The following is a 19898-nucleotide window of genomic DNA, read 5'->3' as shown; positions in this document are numbered from 1 at the left end:
GATAGCATCATATGTATCTGCGTGCTACTGAAACCCCCATATACTGCGTTCTGAAAGAGTACATAGCATCATTCAGCACTCTATTTACACCCAAGGGTATCCACTGAACGATTTCCCGAGTAACAATGTATGGGTGTGCTTATGGCGAGTATTTTCTTCGGCAAGGCTTTCTGCCTCATATCCAAGGCCTGAATCTTCGCTTGCTTTTGACTCTTGTAAAGCAAACGTAAGCACAAAATTTCAAGCTAGCTAGATCGATTTCGATTGGTCACACCTTTTTGTATCTAATATTCGGAGTCATCACTTAAAAGGGACCGACAACCTTGTCTCACGATGCTTCCAAATAGCCGGTGGCTGGATGTTCCCACAAAGGGCCTTCTTCCGGTCGCTCAATGACTCCAACTTTTAAGATCTTTGCAACTGCTGAATTCTTGATCTCTGATATTGCTAAATCTAGGGCGGCTTTTTATCTCCAGCATTTGAAACGGGCAAATTCGTTGCTACTGCTAGGCTGGTTGGAAATGGATGGGCCGCAGTTCAGACAGACATCGACGAATGGAGTAAGGCGTATCTACGGAGAAGATAGTTATCGATCTGTGAAATATTTTGTGTTTTGTGACATTCAATTTTTTTTAAGGACCATCATCCTTCGGGCAGGCAGCTTTTGCCTGAATAATTGTGATTTATTAGACTTTGTCTATGCTCACCTAGCATATATTCCATAACTTCGGTCAGTCATAAAAAATGTTTTGTTTTTTCCCTGTCCCTGATGAGCACGCTTTGCGAGAAATTACTTGATTTATCCCAGGCAGATGACTGATGTTTCCTTTACATGCAGATTTCCACCTGCTTTTTGAGTTCGAACCAAAAAATGGATTTACAACCTGCAGATATTTCAGACCAAAATACACGTCCACTTGCATCATATAATCCAGCTGGGCATCCATCTCGGGATTTGGAAAGTCGTCGTATCTCCTCCGAAGGCCCATTGTCAGCAAAGCGCGAATGCCGAGATCAAGTACCGCGCAAGACAATAGCAATATATATCGCTGTCGTCCTTGTGGGATCGTTCGGTGTGGGGATTGCTACCTGTTTGGTAGGCTTCCAGTTGGGGTTTCGACTTGGCGAGCAGTTGGCGATTCTGCGCGACATGGGCCAATGATGTAATTTGCTCAAACGGAAATTAATAGTCAAAACCAAGGTTTCTTTTATGCGAAGAGTCTATTTTTGTATTCTACTGAGGAGTAATGTTATAATGTTAACAAATTTAGGTTTGATCAGCAGCCGTTGTGGGGACTAGTTTGCGGCACTAATGCGAGTCGCTGACTGTGGCGCTGAACTATAGGGGGATATAATATAGCCTTGAGAAAGAAAGATAAGACCTGTTTATCTTACACTTGGCGTCCCGAGATTTCAAAATATGTTTCATGATCTCGACCTGCGTATTCTTCGATAGCGTAACCCAGAAAAATAGATGCCACGAATATTGAGTCAGGTGAGAATGAGTCTTACACGCAGAGGCAAGCTAGTCTCAAACTAACCTCAGTTCAGTGTAAGCATGATAAACTAACACATTTCCATGTTTTTTTTTTAAGGTATATGGAAAAGACGGGATCCCTCACTTATGAACCAATATTGGCTCTCTTAGGAGAAAATAAAAACATCTACTCACAACCGTTGGACAAATCAAGCAAACCACCCCAACTATCAAATATGGAGGGCTATACACACACAGGTCCTATTGACTGCGACAAACCTATCAACAGCGACACAGTTAGAGGGAAAACCGCTATCATCACAGGAGGTGATTTGTTATTCCTAGCTTCGTATAACTAGCTGACGATGACTAACTCGAGACGCATAGGGGCAAAGGGTCTTGGAGAAGCATACGTTCGCACTCTGTCTGCCGCAGGGTAAAAAGTTGATCCGCAGTAGGAAATCATGCGCTGATAGACGAAAGAGTTTATGTCTGTATCGCCGATCCGGATATCGAGAATGGGCAGAGGTTGGAAGCACAATTGCCAAGGTACATGGGGTCGGCTGGCGCTTTGTTGTCATAGTTGAAAAAGTACTGATAAGCCGCCCATTACAGGACCAAATACGTCCCCTGTGATGTTACCAATTGGGATGACCAGCTGCGACTTTTCCGGGAGGCAGCGTCGTTTTCTCCGAGTGGGAGAATCTCGTTCGTGGTAGCCAATGCGGGCATCCATCGTCCAGACGAGGTGTATAAATACGCGGGCGACGAGCAAGAGCCCAAAGAACCCAATCTGGATATCATCGACGTGAATCTGAAAGGGGTACTGTTCACCGCGAAACTGGCCGCGCATTATTTCATCAAGCAGAATGGGCAGCAGCCGTCCCCCCAACAGGAGGATACCTGTCTGGTGCTGATCGGGTCTGGCGCGGCCTTTCTCGACTGTCCTCGCGGTCTACAGTATGCAGCAACCAAATGGGCGATGCGTGGGATCATGCACTCGCTGCGCAGGACTGTATTTTACTACGGCAGTCGAGTTAACGTCATCTCACCATGGTAAAGCACTGCTCCCATCGGGCAGTAGTCCTTTCCAGCCCCTCGGACTAATTGAGACGATCTAGGTACGTAAAAACAAACATCCTATCTGATGAGGCCTTTAAGCACGTTCAGGAGGTCGGGGTGGAGTTTGCAGAGGCCGAGGATGCTGGACAATGTCTGCTGCGCATCCTGAGCGACCAAACCATCAACGGTCACTCGCTCTTCGTCTGTGCGCGGAAGTGGGCTCCCAATGGATACATGGATCTGGACTTGGACGATTACCCTGGCAGTACACTTCTTCAAGAGATCCAGGACGACCAGATAAAACCAGCGCCTGTTTCACTGGGCTTATTTGCTTGAGAGTTTCCAAGATCGTGGACTGAAGTCGTTATTCATTGATTTATAGTGTGTAACAGTACTGTTTAGAAGAAGAGATAGAAATGGCATATCCTTGCAACTGCGCGTCGTCCGTCCGGTAATCCTTTAGCGCCTACGCCATTGTCTGCTGTGGCAAAAGGCCATGGGGCCGGTGAATGAAACTAATGCAAGTTGCTTATGGTTCTATCTATATCCGCCCAAGTGCTTTATAGGACTTCTCTTGGCACCTGCAATAATCGGAGAACTCATTCGCATAGATAATAGTACCCGCCAAGGTGCGTGCGGTAGTGGCAGTTTTTCTGCGAGATGCTGACGCGACGAGCTATTTTAGTTTTTGGAATTCCAGACCAAGGATTAAGAGAGGGAAATAATAATCGATCTTCGTCGCAATCAGGATGTCACCGTTGTGGGGAGACAATCCAGACAACGTAACGGTCTTCCTAGTCCTATAAATGGGTGCAGCGAGACGGCCTTGGTTCTCTTCGTGATTGACCCCATTCCTCGGCCACAATCTTCTTCACCATGACACTTTCCAACGTGACTGCGACCAATGCAACCATGCGCGCTGTGGTCTGGCAGGGACATCCGTACAGCGTCGACGTTGTCGATCTCCCCAAGCCGACCATCATCAATGACACTGATGCGATTGTCCAGATGTCTAGGGCGGCCATTTGCGGGTCAGACCTTCATATCTATCGGGGAACCAACCAAGGGTCGCCTGCTCCCTTTGGTCTCGGGCATGAAGGAGTAGGGTATGTGGCTGAAGTGGGCTCTGGCGTGGACTATCTGAAAGTCGGAGACCCGGTCATCGTCCCGTTCACCGTCTACGAAGGCCACCTCCATACGAATCTGACCACGCAGATGTATGCTGGCTATGGGAACGGCGCCAACATGGGAGGTACACAGGGTAGGCATTGGTTCCACTAGTCCTGTCTTCCGGAACTATTACTGAAAAAAAGATCGTGTAGCGGAATATTTGCGTGTCCCGTTCGCCGACAATGGCCTCATTCCCGCACCCACGCTCGAATACACCGATCCGGCAAACAATGAATCCGTATCTCTTCTGAACGACTATGTGATGATTTCCGACATCTTTGCCACCGGCTGGACATCTCTTGACTTTGCCGGCTTCGAGGCCGGAGACACAGTCGCTGTATTCGGTGCCGGACCCGTGGGTCTGATGGCCGCATACTCGGCTATTCTACGGGGCGCGTCCAAGGTTTATAGCGTCGATTACGTTCCGGAGCGTCTACGACTCGCCGAGACCATTGGCGCCATTCCCATTAATTTTCTCGACGCCGATCCTGTAGAGCAGATTCGAGCGTTGGAGCCAAATGGCGTGGCCCGGAGCGTGGATGCGGTTGGGTACGAGCAAGTGAATCGCAATTTGACGGTGCAGTCAGATGTCATTATTGGAAACATGCTGGCCGTGACTTCGACTGGAGGTGGCATGGGCACTGTTGGAGTGTACAACCCTGAATCCAACAACACGGCAACGGCGCCGCGTGCCGCGAGCGTTCACACCCATTTCGACTTTCCTTTGTCCGACTTTTTCTTTGGGGAGTTCAAATGGGGTGCTGGACCATCCAAGCCCATCGATCTCGCGCCACAGCTGGTGCAGCTGGTGGCCTCGGGCAAAGCGCGGCCGGGTTTTATTGTTAGTGACGTGGTCAACATTGAAGATGCTCCGGACGCATACGCTCGGTTTGAGAAGCACGAGATAACCAAGGTCGTCATTGCTTTCGATTAATCAATGCACCATCATTGCGAGTAGTTCCAGTGTTGATGTTATTAGGGGGAATAAAACCCGGGGATTTGATCGGTTGTGGTTTGAAACGCCGTGATTATCTAGAGGCTCGGCAGTGGTATACCTTGTATGGTAGGTTTAAAAGTATATGTGATTTACCAAAAACCAAGTTGATAGTTCAATGTTGCAGTGACACTTTCAAAAAGACTATGTGCGATTAGCCTTCATGGCCATTGAAAATGAAATCCGCGACTTCTGTTATCGGTGATGAAATTAAATATAGTGCATACGGTAGGAAGAAGCAGATATTTTTGTATACGCCCAAAGGCATGTAATCACTAGTTTTAAATGTAATGACATACGGAGCAGGAGTAAGACAGCGTGAGCTTTAACAACGAGTAGAACAATTTTATTGAAGGAATAGCTGTATTATATCAAACTCGATTTAGTGTATAGGATAGAAAGCTACCTATGTAAGCTTGTTTCATAGAAAAGAGACTGGGTAAGTCTACTCTAGAGTTCTTCCTGCACTAGATTTTCCCAGATTTGGAAGCGATTCATCTGACGACAAGTCTCTGGGGAATGTAATGAATGTTCTCAGCTTCTCGGCTTTCCTAATTAATTAGATATTAATAGTATATACAGCAAAGGCCGTAAATTCGCTGTTGAAACGGATGCCACTTTTATTACAATATTAATATTAATTTTTTCAAAATACAGAAAATGATACATATTCCAAATAAATACAAAGATAAATAGCCCTATCGGCCTCGCTGCTATCGCGTCCGCCCTCGCGCTCGCATCGGGGACTCGCGCGCCGATGCGTATAAATAGGCCAATCGGCGCAGGCAGGGTCCCACGAGTATAAAGTATAAAGTGTACCGCTCTCTTCAATTTTCCACCTCGCCAGTAATAAAAAATATACATACGAAGGGGGAAAAAAAAAAATGTCTCAACCCACTCTCGTCGTCTACCGCGGGTTCCCCGAACGAGGTGCCTACGTCTGGTCCCCCTTCGTCATCAAACTCGAAACGCGTCTGCGCTTTGCGCGAGTCTCGTATCAAATCGAGACAGGATCGACGCAAAAGGCGCCTCGAGGCAAGATTCCGTATATTTCTGTCAGTCGCGCAGACACCGAGCCGGTCGTTCTCGCCGACTCGCAGTTGATCAGCGACGCGTTGACGGATGAAGGCGTCTTGCCCAAGCTTAACGAGAAGCTGTCGCCGTTTGAAAATACCCTGGATGCGGGTTTAAAGGCTTTGGTGGAGGATAAGCTGTGTTTTTACAATGTGTGTATCCTCTTGTGAACGCTATTTTTACATGGCTCTAACGAAAATATCTAGACACACGAACGCTGGAATGAAAACTACTACACTATGCGCGACAAAGTCCTCGCGGCCATTCCATACCCTCTCCGCGTCGCCGTCGGAATCCTTGCATGGCGCAAAATCAACGCCAGTCTGTACGGCCAGGGCACCGGCCGCTTCTCTCCAGAGGAGATTCGCGCCTTCAAGACCAAGATCTGGCATCAAATTGAAGACTTACTAGCCGACGCAAAGCGCAAAGCTGCGGCCAAATCTTCTGAAAAGGTGTTTTGGATATTTGGTGGGACTGAGCCTACAGAGGCTGACACGGCGGTGTTTGCTTTTATTATTAGTGGTTTAATTTGTGAAGCGTGAGTTTTTTTATTCCCCTCCTCTCCAAAAGCATAGTCTTGCTAATGAGTGCAGTGCCCCCGAGACTGGAAAATTGCTTCGGTCTCTTCCGAGCGTGGTTGAGTATGCGCGGAGAATTCACAATGAATATTTCCCCGACTATACCAGTCCGGTGTGGGAGTAACTTCAAATGTTGTTCTGATATTCCATATGCAATGAGTTTGGGTTGTATTATACATGTACCAATCTACGATGACGTAAGGCCAACGGAGTAAAATGGATTAGTATTTAATAGTTATTGTCACTGGGTTTCGGGTCATAGAACAATGTCAGTAATGTTAATATTCATGTGAAAATCACGTTCCAGTAAAGCTTCCTCTCTCGGAAAGTTGTGCTCGAGTAGACTTCAGGGTTACACCACATGTGACTTGCACATGGTGTCATATACAGAATCCCCACTAAGGGTTCCCTATTTGGTGTGGTGGTTCTAAAAGTCTGACACGGTATTTCATTTGGCCAATAATGTATTAGGGACTTTCCAATGCATTGTACTATATCAATTGATATACATTTAAAGTGTTAGCATCACTACAAAATACCAAAACTGCAGAGTACTCAAACACAAATTCAAGGCCAAGCTAATGCAGATCGTCAAAGCTCATCATGTTTCTACAGCGTCCGACATAGCCTGATCTCTTGGGGAGAGTTCTTGTTGCCCGTTCAATCTCATTCTGATCAGGAAGAAGCCCTGGTAATTGATGATCATCCCGATAATAAGGAAGGGAGAACGGCATGGTTGGAGGACCGACGTCTCATTGAGGAGTACAGTTGATGGGAAGTCAAGAATGTGTTTATGTCGGAGCATACAAATAGTCTAGAAGACCCTTTATTCCCTGGTTTATTGTCTGTTAGTGTTTTTGTGATGTCGAATGGATGAATTGAGGGCAAGGAGCAATAACAGGCTAGTCTGGTTTTGGTTAGCTCTATTCCTGAATTTCTGCCTGAGGCTGCAATGTCTGCCTTGACTTTCTTCCTGTGTATAGACTAACTGTATATGGTATAGAACAGGCACCTAAACGTCTAGCCTATTTTAGTTGGTGCATTTATTACCCCGTACTTCATTTGCATCCTTCTCAGATACGACTACTAGTTACATTCAAGGGGATGAGTGGCACAATGACCCAGCAACAAGTCAATCAACCAGTTGCCCTTATCAGTTCTTGGTCTACGCTTGAACTTGAAAAAAAAACCACTGGGTGACACTGGTGGAAGACATGGTATCCCTCCCAAATACCACCCAGCCACATCCCTACGTTTCGCTGTCTCTAATTATCCGGCCGACCTACCAGGAAATAACTGAAGAGCGATGAATACTTGCAGAAGAGGAACAATATCACTTAATCAATGTGCCTGTGCGACCGGATACAAGCGATACAGCGCCTATTGGAGAGAAACTGGACGCGTTTCGAGGCAGTTTCCGGACAACATGCGAGGATCTAGAATTGGCCGTAACGTTGGATTCTTTGGAGCTTTTTGGTGTTGAAGGTAGGCGCTTACTGCACACGCAGCTGGTATGTTAACTAAAAGGTTAACGAGGTCTTAGATGCTCAAAACTTAGTTCTGGACTTGATTTCAGCATTGCGAGCCCTAGCAGATATTCGGAGGCTTCCTTCGGCAAACGGACGAAAAAACCTATTAAGTGATCTTAATGTTATGATCCGCTCCAACGATCTTGAACTAGATCGTTTCAAACCATTGCTACAAGCAGTTCTGGACGAAGAATCGGATCGCATCATCTGGGACAAAATATATGGCGCCGTCCGCGAATCTACACCCCCACCGAAAGCCTTTCCAGTCCTTGATCAAACACCATACCTACACACAACAAGCGGCTTGGTCAATTCCTCTGGACATCGGAGTGACATTGATGGTATACTGAAGGAGGAGTTGGGTTCGATCCATGTCGGCGTACCTGGATTCCATGATGCCTTTTTTGGCCAAATAAAAGGCCTTCAAGATACTGCCGCGACTGTCTTCACAAAATGCAAGGAAGGAGAGAACCCACTGTTTAAGGACAGGGTGACGAAGCTAACATACCGTTGGTTATCAAGGACTCATGGCAATACCCAGAGCGCGAGGAAGAGGGCGTACTATTGCGTGAAGCAGCAGCGAAAGGCGTAACCAATGTGGCTAGGTACTACTACCACGAGACAATCAAGTTCAACGGAATAATTGACGACATACGTGATAACATTCGCCGGGGACTTGATGTGAGCAAAGCCGCAAATTACCGACCGACACGCTTTGAAGGTTCCCCGACTATCAGCACAGCAGACAGCCGTTCGACAAGCACGGGAGGACGCAAGAGGTCATCTAGCCGTACTGGCGTAGCTCCACCAGCTAGCAAACGCACTTGTTCAAGTTCCCCTTCCAAATCCGCGAAAAGCCCCGATTTGTCAAATCGGATTCATCGTCGTGTTATCGTCCGCGACTACGGGACAGCTATATACAAGGCTAAATCATCTGTCTCTATGCTCTCTGCACTGGAGAGCTGCATAGAAGGCTACAAGTCCTTGCATATGAAGGCCGGATTGTTGCAAGGTGATATCTCAACGGGTAATCTCATTTTTAATGAAGAAGAAGAAAACCCATCATGGTCGGCTTTCCTCATTGATCTGGACCTTGCCATCAAAGAGCAACGAGAAGGGCCCTCCGGGGCGAGGGCCAAGACAGGGACAAGGGCTTTCATGGCGATAGGTCTTCTATTAGGTGAGAGGCATTCCTTTATGCATGACTTGGAATCTTTTTTTTTGGGTCATTCTTTGGATATGCATACACTATGATGGGCCGAACGGTAGCAGAGTTGTGCCCAGATTCGAAAAATGGAACTACGTGGATATGGAAGAGTTAGCTGGCATGAAACTCGGGGTTGTGGCCAAGGAATCGATTTTCCTTAAGACCGCGACAGACAATTTTACATCTCATTACAGGGCTCTCATTCCATGGGTTAACCGGCTGCGAAAGGAGGTTTTCTTAATGGATAAGCCGTGGGAGAAAGAGGATCACAGGCTCTATGAAAGGTTTAGCACCGTCCTCAGCCAGGCACGAAAAGACCCATCAGTTCAATAATAATGAAGCGTATCTTTCTATTAAAAAGATTAAGCTTTAATATTTATATATTAATAATATACTTGTAAATACTTTATAAATTTATATAATAAATTAAAAAGTATCTTGGTTTTTATTATGATTCTGTTTCAGCAGAGTATAACCCTTAGTAAGCAGGTACTGAAAAGCACGTGACTTTAGTTTTGGCTGATTACATAAACTCTGCATAAAAGCAGAAACACAACTGGCCTTAATAATAATAATAATAATAGTTGCAGGATTCTGCACGTGGCGTATCGATAGACGAGGGACGGCTTTTTAATCTTATCGCTCTATCTGATCCTGATCCTGAGATATATTTTGAAAACATCAACGCTTGGCTTGTTCCTGGCAGGTGCTTTTGTCCAATCAGTGCCCATCTGGTTTAATTAAATTTTAATTGCTCTAAAATTTCCAGTCAATTAGTTACAGTACAGTTCCTCGCTCCTCCAGGGCAGCCAAGACGAGAATGCAGCGGGTGTATTTAGAACCGGCCGGTCAATTACTGGGATACGTAGACATGTGCTGTTCGGTCCATGGTCCATGCTGGCACGAGCAGGTTCGTATTAATATTTATTATTTATTAATTTTAATGATAGAGTTTGGCGTATTAATATTATGTGTGCTCTGGACCACAGCTAGTAGTTCTAGTGCCGGCCGTCCCTAGTAACTAGCTCTTAGAGCACAACCCCCCCGAACGGCCCTCACCGCCGCTGCCTTTTTTTTTTACTCTCTCCGTTGTGTACGCTGTGATCTGTACCACCGTCCAATTCGACTTCAACTCGCGAGAGAAAAAGCTAGCCATTGATTGCAATTTGCCCGCCCCATCCCTGCCGATTGCCAATACGCCGGCCATTTGTCTGCGCTCTTATTGACTCGCTTCCCCCCCTCCCGATCGACGTCACCTAATAATAATCCCTCTCTCCACACCCCAGCAACTGCAATTGGAATTGCAGCTTCGCCCTTTTCGATAAAACAAAACACAGCTTCTCAGCCTGACCGAAGACGCCATCTCCATTGGGCTGACACGCGCCCACCGCCTTCTCGCATTTCTCCGACCATTTGTCCTCCAATTGTATCCCTTGGCTGACGGCGACTTTGCGGTAAAGCTTTCTCGGTCTGTTTACGCCGGAAACATTTTCAATTCAATTGACTTGACTTCAATTGCATCTGGGGACTTTCATCAGACAGTGTACTATATTATTTATTGTACAGCTTTTGCTTCGACTTTGTTGTGTCTACGACTTCTCCGTTCCAATGCAGCCTCGGTTAGTCGCGCTTTCATCCTCCTGGTCAGTGCTGGAGCTGACAAATACAGACGGGAATATCATATTGTGGTCCTGGGCGCTGGTAAGATGCCTTTTCTATCACCAAAAAAAAAAAGGTGTCGGGGATGTTGACAAAGTATTGCTATAGGAGGTGTTGGGAAGAGCTGTCTTACAGGTGTGTCTTTGTCTCTTCTATCCGATATGCAATTATTCTAACTCCTCCCAGCCCAGTTTGTGCAGAATGTTTGGATTGAAAGCTACGACCCGACGATTGAAGACTCGTATCGAAAACACATCGAGGTAGACGTGAGTGAATCAACCCGAGGTGTCCGAGAGTGTCCCGAGAATAAGCTAATTGGGATTTTCTAGGGTCGGCAATGTATTCTGGAAATGTACGTCTTGGAGGAGAATCAATATACAACAATGCTGACCCAATGACAGACTTGATACTGCGGGGACAGAGCAATTCAGTGAGTTCACCCATGAAGATCAGCTACTATTATAACTCATGCTAACACTTTCTAGCTGCAATGAGGTGATTAACCTTTCTACAGACCAGACCGAACCAAACTGACACACTCGCAGGGAACTCTACATGAAACAAGGACAAGGCTTCCTCCTCGTCTTTTCCATCACCAGCATGTCCTCACTCAACGAGCTCTCCGAGATCCGCGAACAGATTGTGCGCATCAAAGACGACGAAAAAGTACCCATCGTGATTGTCGGCAACAAATCCGATTTAGAAGAGGACCGCGCCGTGTCGCGATCACGAGCCTTTTCGCTATCGCAGACCTGGGGCAATGCGCCATACTACGAAACGTCAGCGCGTCGACGCGCCAACGTCAACGAAGTCTTTGTCGACCTGTGTCGCCAGATCATCCGCAAGGACTTGCAGCAGTCGCAATCTAGTATAATGGATCTGCAGACTCGCAAGCGCGAAGCGCCCGTTAACAATAGCCGCAAACAAAACCGTCGTCGACGTCGCGGACAATGTGTGGTCATATAACAAACCCCTTCTTCTTTTTTTTCTTCCCCCCTTCTCTTTCCATTATTATTTCCTTTTCTAAATGAAATACTCTACACTATATACACCGACACGACTATCTACGAACCAGACTATCTCACGATATCACGACCTGGCCTCCTCACTCGCCTCACCTCATCTGACAACCACACAGAAATACAAGTTATATTCAATATACAGACGCAAGTCTACGAAAAGAGAAAACATGGAAAATTACAGCTCAAAAAATAAAATTTTTTTTGTATTATTTCCCCAGCTATTAAATGGCGGAATATATTTTTTCGCCCTGGCTTTTTGACTATGCATTGAAAAAAAAAAAAGTTAAATGGGTTTTCTTTTCTGTATACTTTTTTTCACTTTTCTTTTCTTTTCTTTTTTTGATAAAATTATATATATATTTTTTTTTGGATATACCGTTGACTTGTTAAGACGTTTGTTACTATTATTTTTCTCTTTTTCAATTCGAATATTCAAATGCTGTTCTCCATTTACATGTATTCATGCCGATATCTAGATGAATCAATAGAGCAAGACTACATCACTTGATTCTTTTTTTTTTAAACTAGAACATAGTAAAAAAAACTACATCCTAAACACGCCAAACTTGGTCTCCTTCTCATCAACACGTCCACCCACCGCGGCCGCCAGCCCCAGCCCCAGAACCCGTCTCGTATGCGCCGGCGGAATTACGCCGTCGTCCCACAGGCGCGCCGACGAAAAGGTCGCTTGGGATTCACGGTCAATGCGTGCTTTGAGTTCCGGATCCGCGCTGCGGCCGACGGTTTCCATGACTGCGGAGAGTTGCTCGGAGCCCATTACGCCGATTTTGGCGTTGGGCCACATGAACAGCAGCCGGGGGGAGTAGGCGCGGCCACTTGATAGTTTATTGTTAGATGGTTGACGGTTGAAACAACAGAGAATGAAAGAGAGAAAACAACTTACCACATGCCATAGTTTCCAGCGCCTGCGCTCGAGCCAAAAACAACGGTGAACTTGGGCACATCGGCACATGCCACCGCCGTCACAAGCTTTGCTCCGTTCTTTGCAATGCCGCCCTTTTCGGCGTCGGCGCCGACCATGAATCCAGAGATATTCTGCAGAAAGACAAGCGGGATCTTGCGCTGAGCACATAGTTCGATAAAGTGCGCCCCCTTGAGAGACGACTCCGAGAAGAGAATGCCGTTGTTGGCGACAATGCCGACTTGCGTGCCGTAGATGCGTCCAAAGCCTGTGACGAGCGTGCTGCCATAGTCGCGCTTGAATTCGGAGAATTCGCTGCCGTCGACAATGCGTGCAATCACCTCGTGCACGGGGATCTGCCGGCGCAGGTTCGTGCCCACGATACCACCGAGCTCTTCCGGGTCGTAGAGGGGTTCTTTAAAGTCAGTGTCCGGCGATAGGCCGCTCACGGGAGCGGTCGTTGTTGGGTAGTTGAGATTGCTGATTGAGCGACGAGCGAGAACGAGCGCGTGTGAGTCGTCGACAGCCAGGTAATCCGTCACACCGGAGATGGTGCTGTGTAAATGGCCTCCTCCCAGGTCTTCGGCCGAGACGACTTCACCCGTGGCCGCCTTGACCAAGGGAGGCCCCGCGAGGAAGATGGTGCCTTGGTTCTCAACAATAATAGTCTCGTCGCTCATGGCTGGCACGTACGCGCCTCCTGCAGTGCAGGGGCCCATGACAACCGAAATCTGCGGGATTCCCAGGGAGCTCATGCGCGCCTGGTTGAAGAAGATGCGGCCGAAATGGTCTCTATCTGGGAAGACATCTGCTTGGTGTGGCAGGTTGGCTCCGCCCGAGTCAACCAGGTAGATGCATGGAAGCTTGTTTTCCTGCGCAATTGCTTGCGCGCGTAGGTGCTTCTTGACCGTGATCGGATAGTATGTTCCTCCCTTGACTGTGCTGTCGTTGGCAACGATCATGCACGTCACGCCTTCGACTGTTCCAATGCCCGTAATAATTCCTCCACCGGGGACGTCCTCTCCTGGGTAAACCTCGTGTCCTGCCAGGGACGACAGCTCCAAAAACGACGTGCCCGGGTCAATTAGAGACGTCACTCGATCCCGAGGCAGCATCTTGCCTCTGGCGATGTGCTTGTCTCGCGCCTTTTGCGACCCACCCTGTGCAATCTTTGTGTGCAGGTCTGTCATATTCTCGACCAACTCGCTCATCTGGCGTGCATTTTCTTTAAAGTCTGCCGACTCGGTGTCGACGGACGACTGGAGCACCGAGATGGCGTTTGCATGGTGCTGGAATGTGTGGTTTGCGACAGAGCGTGAAAACTGCGCAGCTGGTTTCCGCCTGGCGTGCTGGAAGGTTCGGTGTCGTAGTGTTGGTTGCTGTATACTGAGGCTCGACAGACACCGAACTGCCGACACGCTCGACACTGCCTCGGTGCGGAGAAAGGAAGTGCGGAGAAGGCCGGACTTGGCCATTGGGACTGATGTAGCAGTCGGCGGGGAACGAGGGTAGTGAATCAGTATTCAAAACATTGACGACTTCAAGATGTTCTGTTCTCTGCACAGCTTGATGAGGAATTATTTGAGGATGGTTGCAAGGCAAGTACTGCGTATTTGTACGGCGGTTACGCTAGGGCTACCAAAGCCGACGCCAACCGAGGGGTCTCACTTGCGGTCTACTTTGCCCGCCGTAGCCAGCTTGCGGGGTTTATCATTAACTAGCCCATTGGCTACTTGGAAGTGGTAAGAGTATAAATATTATTCGGAAACCAGGAGAATGTTAGAAAAATGCTTAGAGTTTATAAAGACCAATTCACACGCGTGGGCAGTAGTGGATTAGAATTACAAGTCTCCTTTAATACTTTATATTGGACAGGGAGTGGTTCTCTTATCCAAGTTGATTATAAAAAATCAGATTTTACACCTTTATATTGAACTCTTTATTGTATAAAAAGGGCAGGGGAGCTTTATATTGCTTAAGGATGAGGATAGCTCTTGTAGAAACCATTCAATCTATAACCCTGTGCGCGCATTTAAGGATTCAATTAGGCTTTATTATATGAAAAATCCCCCTTGCTCCCCTGATTTGAACGTTATTGAAAATGTACGACGAATTCTTAAGCAGCGGCTTCGAAAGAAAACTTTCTATAATAAGGAGGCTTTGCGCAAAGGAATTCTTGAAGAATGAGATTATATTGACCAAGGGGAGATAAACAAGCTTGTAAAAACCATGAAGGAACGTGTAGATGAGGTTATTCTTTAAAACTATTTTCTTATTATTTAATTTATACTAATAGAAACCCAGAGGCTTGCGCGAAGTCGCCGCTACTGTATTAGCACGGCGAGAGAGAGGTCCATCCGAACTGGTTCCTGTTTTCTCTAACGAACTTCAAGTGGGTTTTGACGTGAGAGTAAGGATGTCAAGTTGAGGACTGTTTGGCCAATAAAGTGGTTTATTTTGACAGGAAGGTCAACACCGCAGAAATCAATCTATTTTAATAAATCCCCAATTTGATAGATCTCATCTTGCAAAGGGCGGGCAAGAACACGAAACCAACACTATTGAGTATTACTGTGAAGGACAGGTACAATATTATAGTATAAGAGTTCCTTGGCAATATCTATAAATCAAGGTGGCTAGACACCTAGCTAGACAAAACCCTGGTCTGATATATTGCAGTAACTGGCCAAAAAATTGATATGGAATGAATTTATCGAAACAACACGAAATAGCAAAGAGTTATTGTATTTTAGTCACACACACACACAAGGTTTGCAGATTTTACGTGGTATATGGCTGATGTCATTAAGATGTAGGCTTCCGAAGTTTGTTTTATCGCCACATAATTATTGCATAGAATCTCTGCCCAAGAGACCAAAGGTCTTTTGGTGTAGCCGTCTAACATTTTATACTGCAGCACTGGTTATTGCATCATTTCCAACATCAACTTTGAAACAAAAGCAACGCACGCAAAATGTCGCCGATGAATGAGCGCGGGTCGGACGCAGAGGATGAGTTTCTGTCGCACCTTCCTCCTGACACTCCTGTATTTTACTACAAATCGCAATTCCGTCTAGAAAGTCTCCAACCTCCCGAATCACCATACGACAGTTTTGTTGTTATCAAAGCGTTTCCCCCAGAACTCCTCGATCACCTCGATGAAAAACTGCCCGGCCGTCTGGACTACTCGCTATCGCTGAAAGTCCTCATCCTGAAGATGCCTAGCCGCCCCCATGAAGCAGCCGCCGAGGAATTCGGAGCTATGCTTACCACTCTTGCAAATCACATGAAAGTCAGGCGTCAAATATCCTACCTTGGATCCTCCCGCGTCGATGGTGAAGATCGAAAAAAACAAGCCGACCGGTCGTGGGCGCCAGTACGGACACAAGGAAAATTCCCGAGTGTGGTTCTCGAAGTTGGCTATACAGAGACAGCCGCAAAGCTAGAGAGGGATATTGCTTGGTGGGTACGGCAATCCGAAGGACGTGTGAAGATGGGTATCACAATTGATATCAAACGCGGTTCTCATAACATTGAAATCAAATCGTGGATTCCGGCAAGGCCATTTACAAAACACGTCCGCCTCACCGCGAGTAACCGCCAAGTTGTGAATAGAGACACAAGCCTCCAACCACCACTTCGAATTGCGCAGAAGATAGTCATCAAAAAAGGGGGGAATGGCAAGGAGCCGACTATCGAGGGAGGGAGTTTGATCATCCCATTCAAGTCCTTGCTTTTATGTGAGCCAGGAGAAGGAGAGGACAATTTTGTTTTCACTGAGGACATGTTGATCCATGATATTGCAGATTTTATCTGGGTTGCGATTGAGAAGGAAGAAGCGGAGAAGCGAGCGAAGTAGAAATCATATTTGATAAGGGATGGATGTTTCCTAAACCTGTTACAACGAGACAGTCTATACCTTAGCTCTTCAAAATTTCATCGTCATTATTCTATCACCAATGCAAAAGCAACCAACCAGTCGGTTGTATTTATTTTGTTAACAAACATTAACGTTATACTAAATAAACAAAAAGTTGGTTTTTTTTTTTTTTTAAATTCAACCGACTCCAAGGAATATTCTTCCAGGTCAGGAACCTCTTCTAGTAATTGCATCAACCGGTCCATATGAATTGGTGTCATAAGAATCGATAACACTCAGCCAATCAATGAAATAACGTATTTCACAAGTAAGCCGCGCACACAAGTAAACCGCGCACCCACCCACCCCTTCATATATTGAAGTAATTCGGATTTGTACTCAACACCATAAAATCGCTTATATTTCTATATAGAATTATCGGGATATGATGTGCGCTTATGGCTTACTTGCCAGCAATTTATATATGTAAATGGCGCGCACCTATAAGACTGCGAAGCCTTAGCTTGATCAGTCGCTTCAACAGACAAACTAGCTTCTTAAAGTCTTGTAGTAAGCATTTAACCTTCAGCTACAGTCAAAATATCTTTATTATAAAGCGCTTTTGACTAATAATCTTGTTTTTTCTTTTTATGTTTATTTACTACTTATAGATCGTGATTTTCCTTTGTTAAAAGCGCTGTAGAATGCATTGCTAATAAGCATCTTTTTATTAATTGATTAAAGGCCTGATTTGTAGAAGAAGAAGGGCTTGTAGTATATTATTTTAAAAGCCGCTTTATAGAATTGGTCTGGCGCTCTAAAGTCTGAATATTATGAGGTGTTATAAGTGTATTGTTGTTGGTTGATGAGGTGCCTGGTCTTGAAGGTTCTGGAGTTGGTGTTTTTATAGTAATTTGTAATTGAGATAGAACTGATTTAGGATTGAATGGTAAGATGTCTATATATAAGAATCTATTTATAATATTTCTTATAGTATAGATCTCCTCGCGTATCCTTGGCAGTATTGTGAGAAAATCATGCTTATTAATATGGTTAATACTATAGTGCATCTAATCCTTAACTGCGCGTCTGAAGCGGCGTTTAAGAACTGTAAAAACACTTATATTAAGTGGCTGTAATAGATGTGAGGAATGAGGAGGCATGCATATAGAAATAATGTTATGGTTATGATAATATTGATCCTATTCTGGTGTTAAATGGCTGCTGTGGCTATCTAATATTAATAGCCGGTATTTTCCAATTGTATGATGCCTCGTAAATTTATTAAATACATTTTAAAGCTAAAGTAATCTAATTTTATCTGATATTTATCTATTTGGTGAATAGCCTTACTAACTTGACCCGCCGGGAAAATCAAAAATCAACCTTTTGAAATTCAATGCTACTGGAAGGCATCCAGGGCTTCGCTATGGCCCCTGGACTCCCCAATATCGACAACCACCCCCTAGACCCAGGGGGGCAGGCGCTAGGTCTGGTGAACCCCGTAGGGGCCTATATAGGCACCCCAGCGGGGACAGCACCACCAGCGCCCCCCGAGGCAAGTGCAACAGTCCCTCAGAGCGAGGGCTTCTTGCCTAGCCTGGAAATCAACCCTAGGGAGTTGTTTCCCCCCCTAAGCAGCGTGCCAGGCTCCCAGGAAGCACCTAAAACTCTAGGGAAGAGACTACAGGAACACAGCCCTGACGGGGCAGAAAGAGCCCCCATGAAGGCCCTAATCGGCCCAGCCTACAAGGACATGGAACAGGCCTTATTAGGCCACTTTGCAAGCAGCAATAGCGCGCTGCACGCGGAGATGGCCGCTATGAAGGCCTATATGACCTCTCTGGTAGAGGCTATGGAGCAGCGCCTCACAGGCCAATTGGGCGCTCTGGAGCGCCGTTTCTCAACCCTAGAAGCTCAACAGGCCTCCCCGAACGCCCCAAACCACCCCCTAAAGCCCCTATCGTCAGGGGGCGACCGCCAGGGCCCACGACAGCCTCTGCCATCCCAGGGGACGACGTTTGCAGAGGTCGCCCATGGCCCCCAAGCTAACCCGAATAGGGCCGCTAAGCCCATAGAGCCACGCAGAGCCTCACCCCCGATATCAAAACCACCCCCTGGGGTGAAGCCCGCAGCAGGCCCCCAGTGGGCCGATATAGCGGCCAGCAATGCCCAGGAGTGGCAAATCGTTACAAAAAAACGGGCTTACTCCCCGAACCAGCCCCCAAAAGTCCAAATGGACCCAGGGAGCCTGAAGCCTATTCGCGGAAGCAACAAGGGAGACCGCAGGCTTATATTTAGGCGTGAAAATGGCCGCACCGCCCCTAGAAAGTCTAAAGCCGATGTCATCTTGCAGCTTAACCGCTGCCTAGCCCAGGCAGGCTTCCCGAACTTCGCCAGGGTAATAGACGCCAATTACACCGAATCAGGGGCTATCTCAGCCCTATTGGACCAAGGAAGCACCGTAGGCTCGCTATTACCAGCCTATAAGGACCTATTAGTGGCTGCCTGCCACCGGGTCGACCCCGCAGTCATCTCAGTGGAAGCAGACCAACAGTGGCACAAGATTAAGGTGCATGCGGTGCCGGTAGCCCGCTATAGCGCCTCAGGGCTAGGCCTAGCCAGGGAAGAAATTGAATTAGGGGGCACATGCACCCTAATGAGAAACCCTACCTGGATCAAGCCGATAGCGGCTATCCAGACTAATAAGCAGCGTTTCTCTACTATCGTTATAACAGTAGGAGGCCTAGATGACGCCCGCAGGCTACTCGCCCGGGGCGTACGCTTCGGGGGCAACAGGCACCCTACCAGCCCCTATCACGAAGTGGGTAAAGACACCGTTTGCACCCGATGCTGCGGCATTGGCCACCGAACTTATAGAGGCTGCGGCACCCGACCACCACTCTGCACCGTGTGTGCTGGCGCCCATGAAGCCCAAGAGCACACCTGCAACGTGCTAGACTGCAGGGCCCAAACAGGCCACCCATGCCTGCATGCACCCACTAAATGCGGCAACTGTGGGGGGAAGCACCAGGCTGATTCCCCGGGGTGCCCCAAGCTTCGGGAGGCCCGCCGGCGACTCCATAAGCGCTTCCCTGGCGTAGAGGTCGTTATGCCCCCTCCCCCCCCTGAATGGACTGAATGGGAAGGCGTTGCTGAGGAGGCTTCTCCCCCAACCACTACCCAGGACGCCCCCCAAGCCCCAAAGCTTAGGGAGGTCGATGACGCTATGGAAGATGCCCCAGGGACATCACCCCTACCGTACTCATCCCCGTGTCCAACACCAACGCCTGGAGCTGCAGCCCCTATTAATGTTGATTATTCAACATAATTGCGGCCAGTACC

General features: G+C 47.1%; 9 protein-coding genes across 9 annotated transcripts; 8 read left to right on the top strand and 1 right to left on the bottom strand.

Moving 5' to 3' along the window:
- Nucleotides 1-871: 871 nt before the first annotated feature.
- Nucleotides 872-1162, top strand: TRUGW13939_10635 (uncharacterized protein; the record flags this gene model as incomplete). Its single annotated transcript, XM_035493746.1, has 1 exon — nucleotides 872-1162. The coding sequence occupies one exon, from the start codon at nucleotides 872-874 to the stop codon at nucleotides 1160-1162; it is 291 nt and encodes a 96-aa protein (XP_035349639.1).
- Nucleotides 1163-1713: 551 nt separating this feature from the next.
- On the top strand, nucleotides 1714-2875 carry TRUGW13939_10634 (uncharacterized protein; the record flags this gene model as incomplete). The annotated part of the gene is made up of 5 exons (XM_035493745.1): nucleotides 1714-1804; nucleotides 1865-1913; nucleotides 1961-2026; nucleotides 2093-2533; nucleotides 2599-2875. The coding sequence occupies 5 exons, from the start codon at nucleotides 1714-1716 to the stop codon at nucleotides 2873-2875; spliced, it is 924 nt and encodes a 307-aa protein (XP_035349638.1).
- Nucleotides 2876-3415: 540 nt separating this feature from the next.
- TRUGW13939_10633 (uncharacterized protein) lies at nucleotides 3416-4643 on the top strand (the record flags this gene model as incomplete). Its single annotated transcript, XM_035493744.1, has 2 exons — nucleotides 3416-3800; nucleotides 3862-4643. 2 exons carry the CDS (start codon nucleotides 3416-3418, stop codon nucleotides 4641-4643), a joined length of 1167 nt encoding a protein of 388 aa, XP_035349637.1.
- A 944-nt stretch (nucleotides 4644-5587) lies between these two features.
- TRUGW13939_10632 (uncharacterized protein) lies at nucleotides 5588-6479 on the top strand (the record flags this gene model as incomplete). The annotated part of the gene is made up of 3 exons (XM_035493743.1): nucleotides 5588-5929; nucleotides 5984-6315; nucleotides 6371-6479. The coding sequence occupies 3 exons, from the start codon at nucleotides 5588-5590 to the stop codon at nucleotides 6477-6479; spliced, it is 783 nt and encodes a 260-aa protein (XP_035349636.1).
- A 1220-nt stretch (nucleotides 6480-7699) lies between these two features.
- On the top strand, nucleotides 7700-9424 carry TRUGW13939_10631 (uncharacterized protein; the record flags this gene model as incomplete). Its single annotated transcript, XM_035493742.1, has 5 exons — nucleotides 7700-7707; nucleotides 7770-7840; nucleotides 7899-8225; nucleotides 8369-9064; nucleotides 9207-9424. The coding sequence occupies 5 exons, from the start codon at nucleotides 7700-7702 to the stop codon at nucleotides 9422-9424; spliced, it is 1320 nt and encodes a 439-aa protein (XP_035349635.1).
- A 1275-nt stretch (nucleotides 9425-10699) lies between these two features.
- TRUGW13939_10630 (uncharacterized protein) lies at nucleotides 10700-11716 on the top strand (the record flags this gene model as incomplete). Its single annotated transcript, XM_035493741.1, has 8 exons — nucleotides 10700-10710; nucleotides 10761-10792; nucleotides 10859-10885; nucleotides 10937-11016; nucleotides 11080-11102; nucleotides 11152-11180; nucleotides 11236-11245; nucleotides 11296-11716. 8 exons carry the CDS (start codon nucleotides 10700-10702, stop codon nucleotides 11714-11716), a joined length of 633 nt encoding a protein of 210 aa, XP_035349634.1.
- A 600-nt stretch (nucleotides 11717-12316) lies between these two features.
- TRUGW13939_10629 (uncharacterized protein) lies at nucleotides 12317-14169 on the bottom strand (the record flags this gene model as incomplete). Its single annotated transcript, XM_035493740.1, has 2 exons — nucleotides 12317-12608; nucleotides 12677-14169. 2 exons carry the CDS (start codon nucleotides 14167-14169, stop codon nucleotides 12317-12319), a joined length of 1785 nt encoding a protein of 594 aa, XP_035349633.1.
- A 1499-nt stretch (nucleotides 14170-15668) lies between these two features.
- TRUGW13939_10628 (uncharacterized protein) lies at nucleotides 15669-16553 on the top strand (the record flags this gene model as incomplete). The annotated part of the gene is made up of 1 exon (XM_035493739.1): nucleotides 15669-16553. One exon carries the CDS (start codon nucleotides 15669-15671, stop codon nucleotides 16551-16553), a length of 885 nt encoding a protein of 294 aa, XP_035349632.1.
- Nucleotides 16554-17982: 1429 nt separating this feature from the next.
- On the top strand, nucleotides 17983-19884 carry TRUGW13939_10627 (uncharacterized protein; the record flags this gene model as incomplete). The annotated part of the gene is made up of 1 exon (XM_035493738.1): nucleotides 17983-19884. One exon carries the CDS (start codon nucleotides 17983-17985, stop codon nucleotides 19882-19884), a length of 1902 nt encoding a protein of 633 aa, XP_035349631.1.
- Nucleotides 19885-19898: the final 14 nt, after the last annotated feature.

Source organism: Talaromyces rugulosus, chromosome VI (assembly GCF_013368755.1).
Source record: "Talaromyces rugulosus chromosome VI, complete sequence".
Taxonomy (NCBI): domain Eukaryota; kingdom Fungi; phylum Ascomycota; class Eurotiomycetes; order Eurotiales; family Trichocomaceae; genus Talaromyces; species Talaromyces rugulosus.
This window is presented reverse-complemented; position numbering and strand designations above follow the sequence as displayed.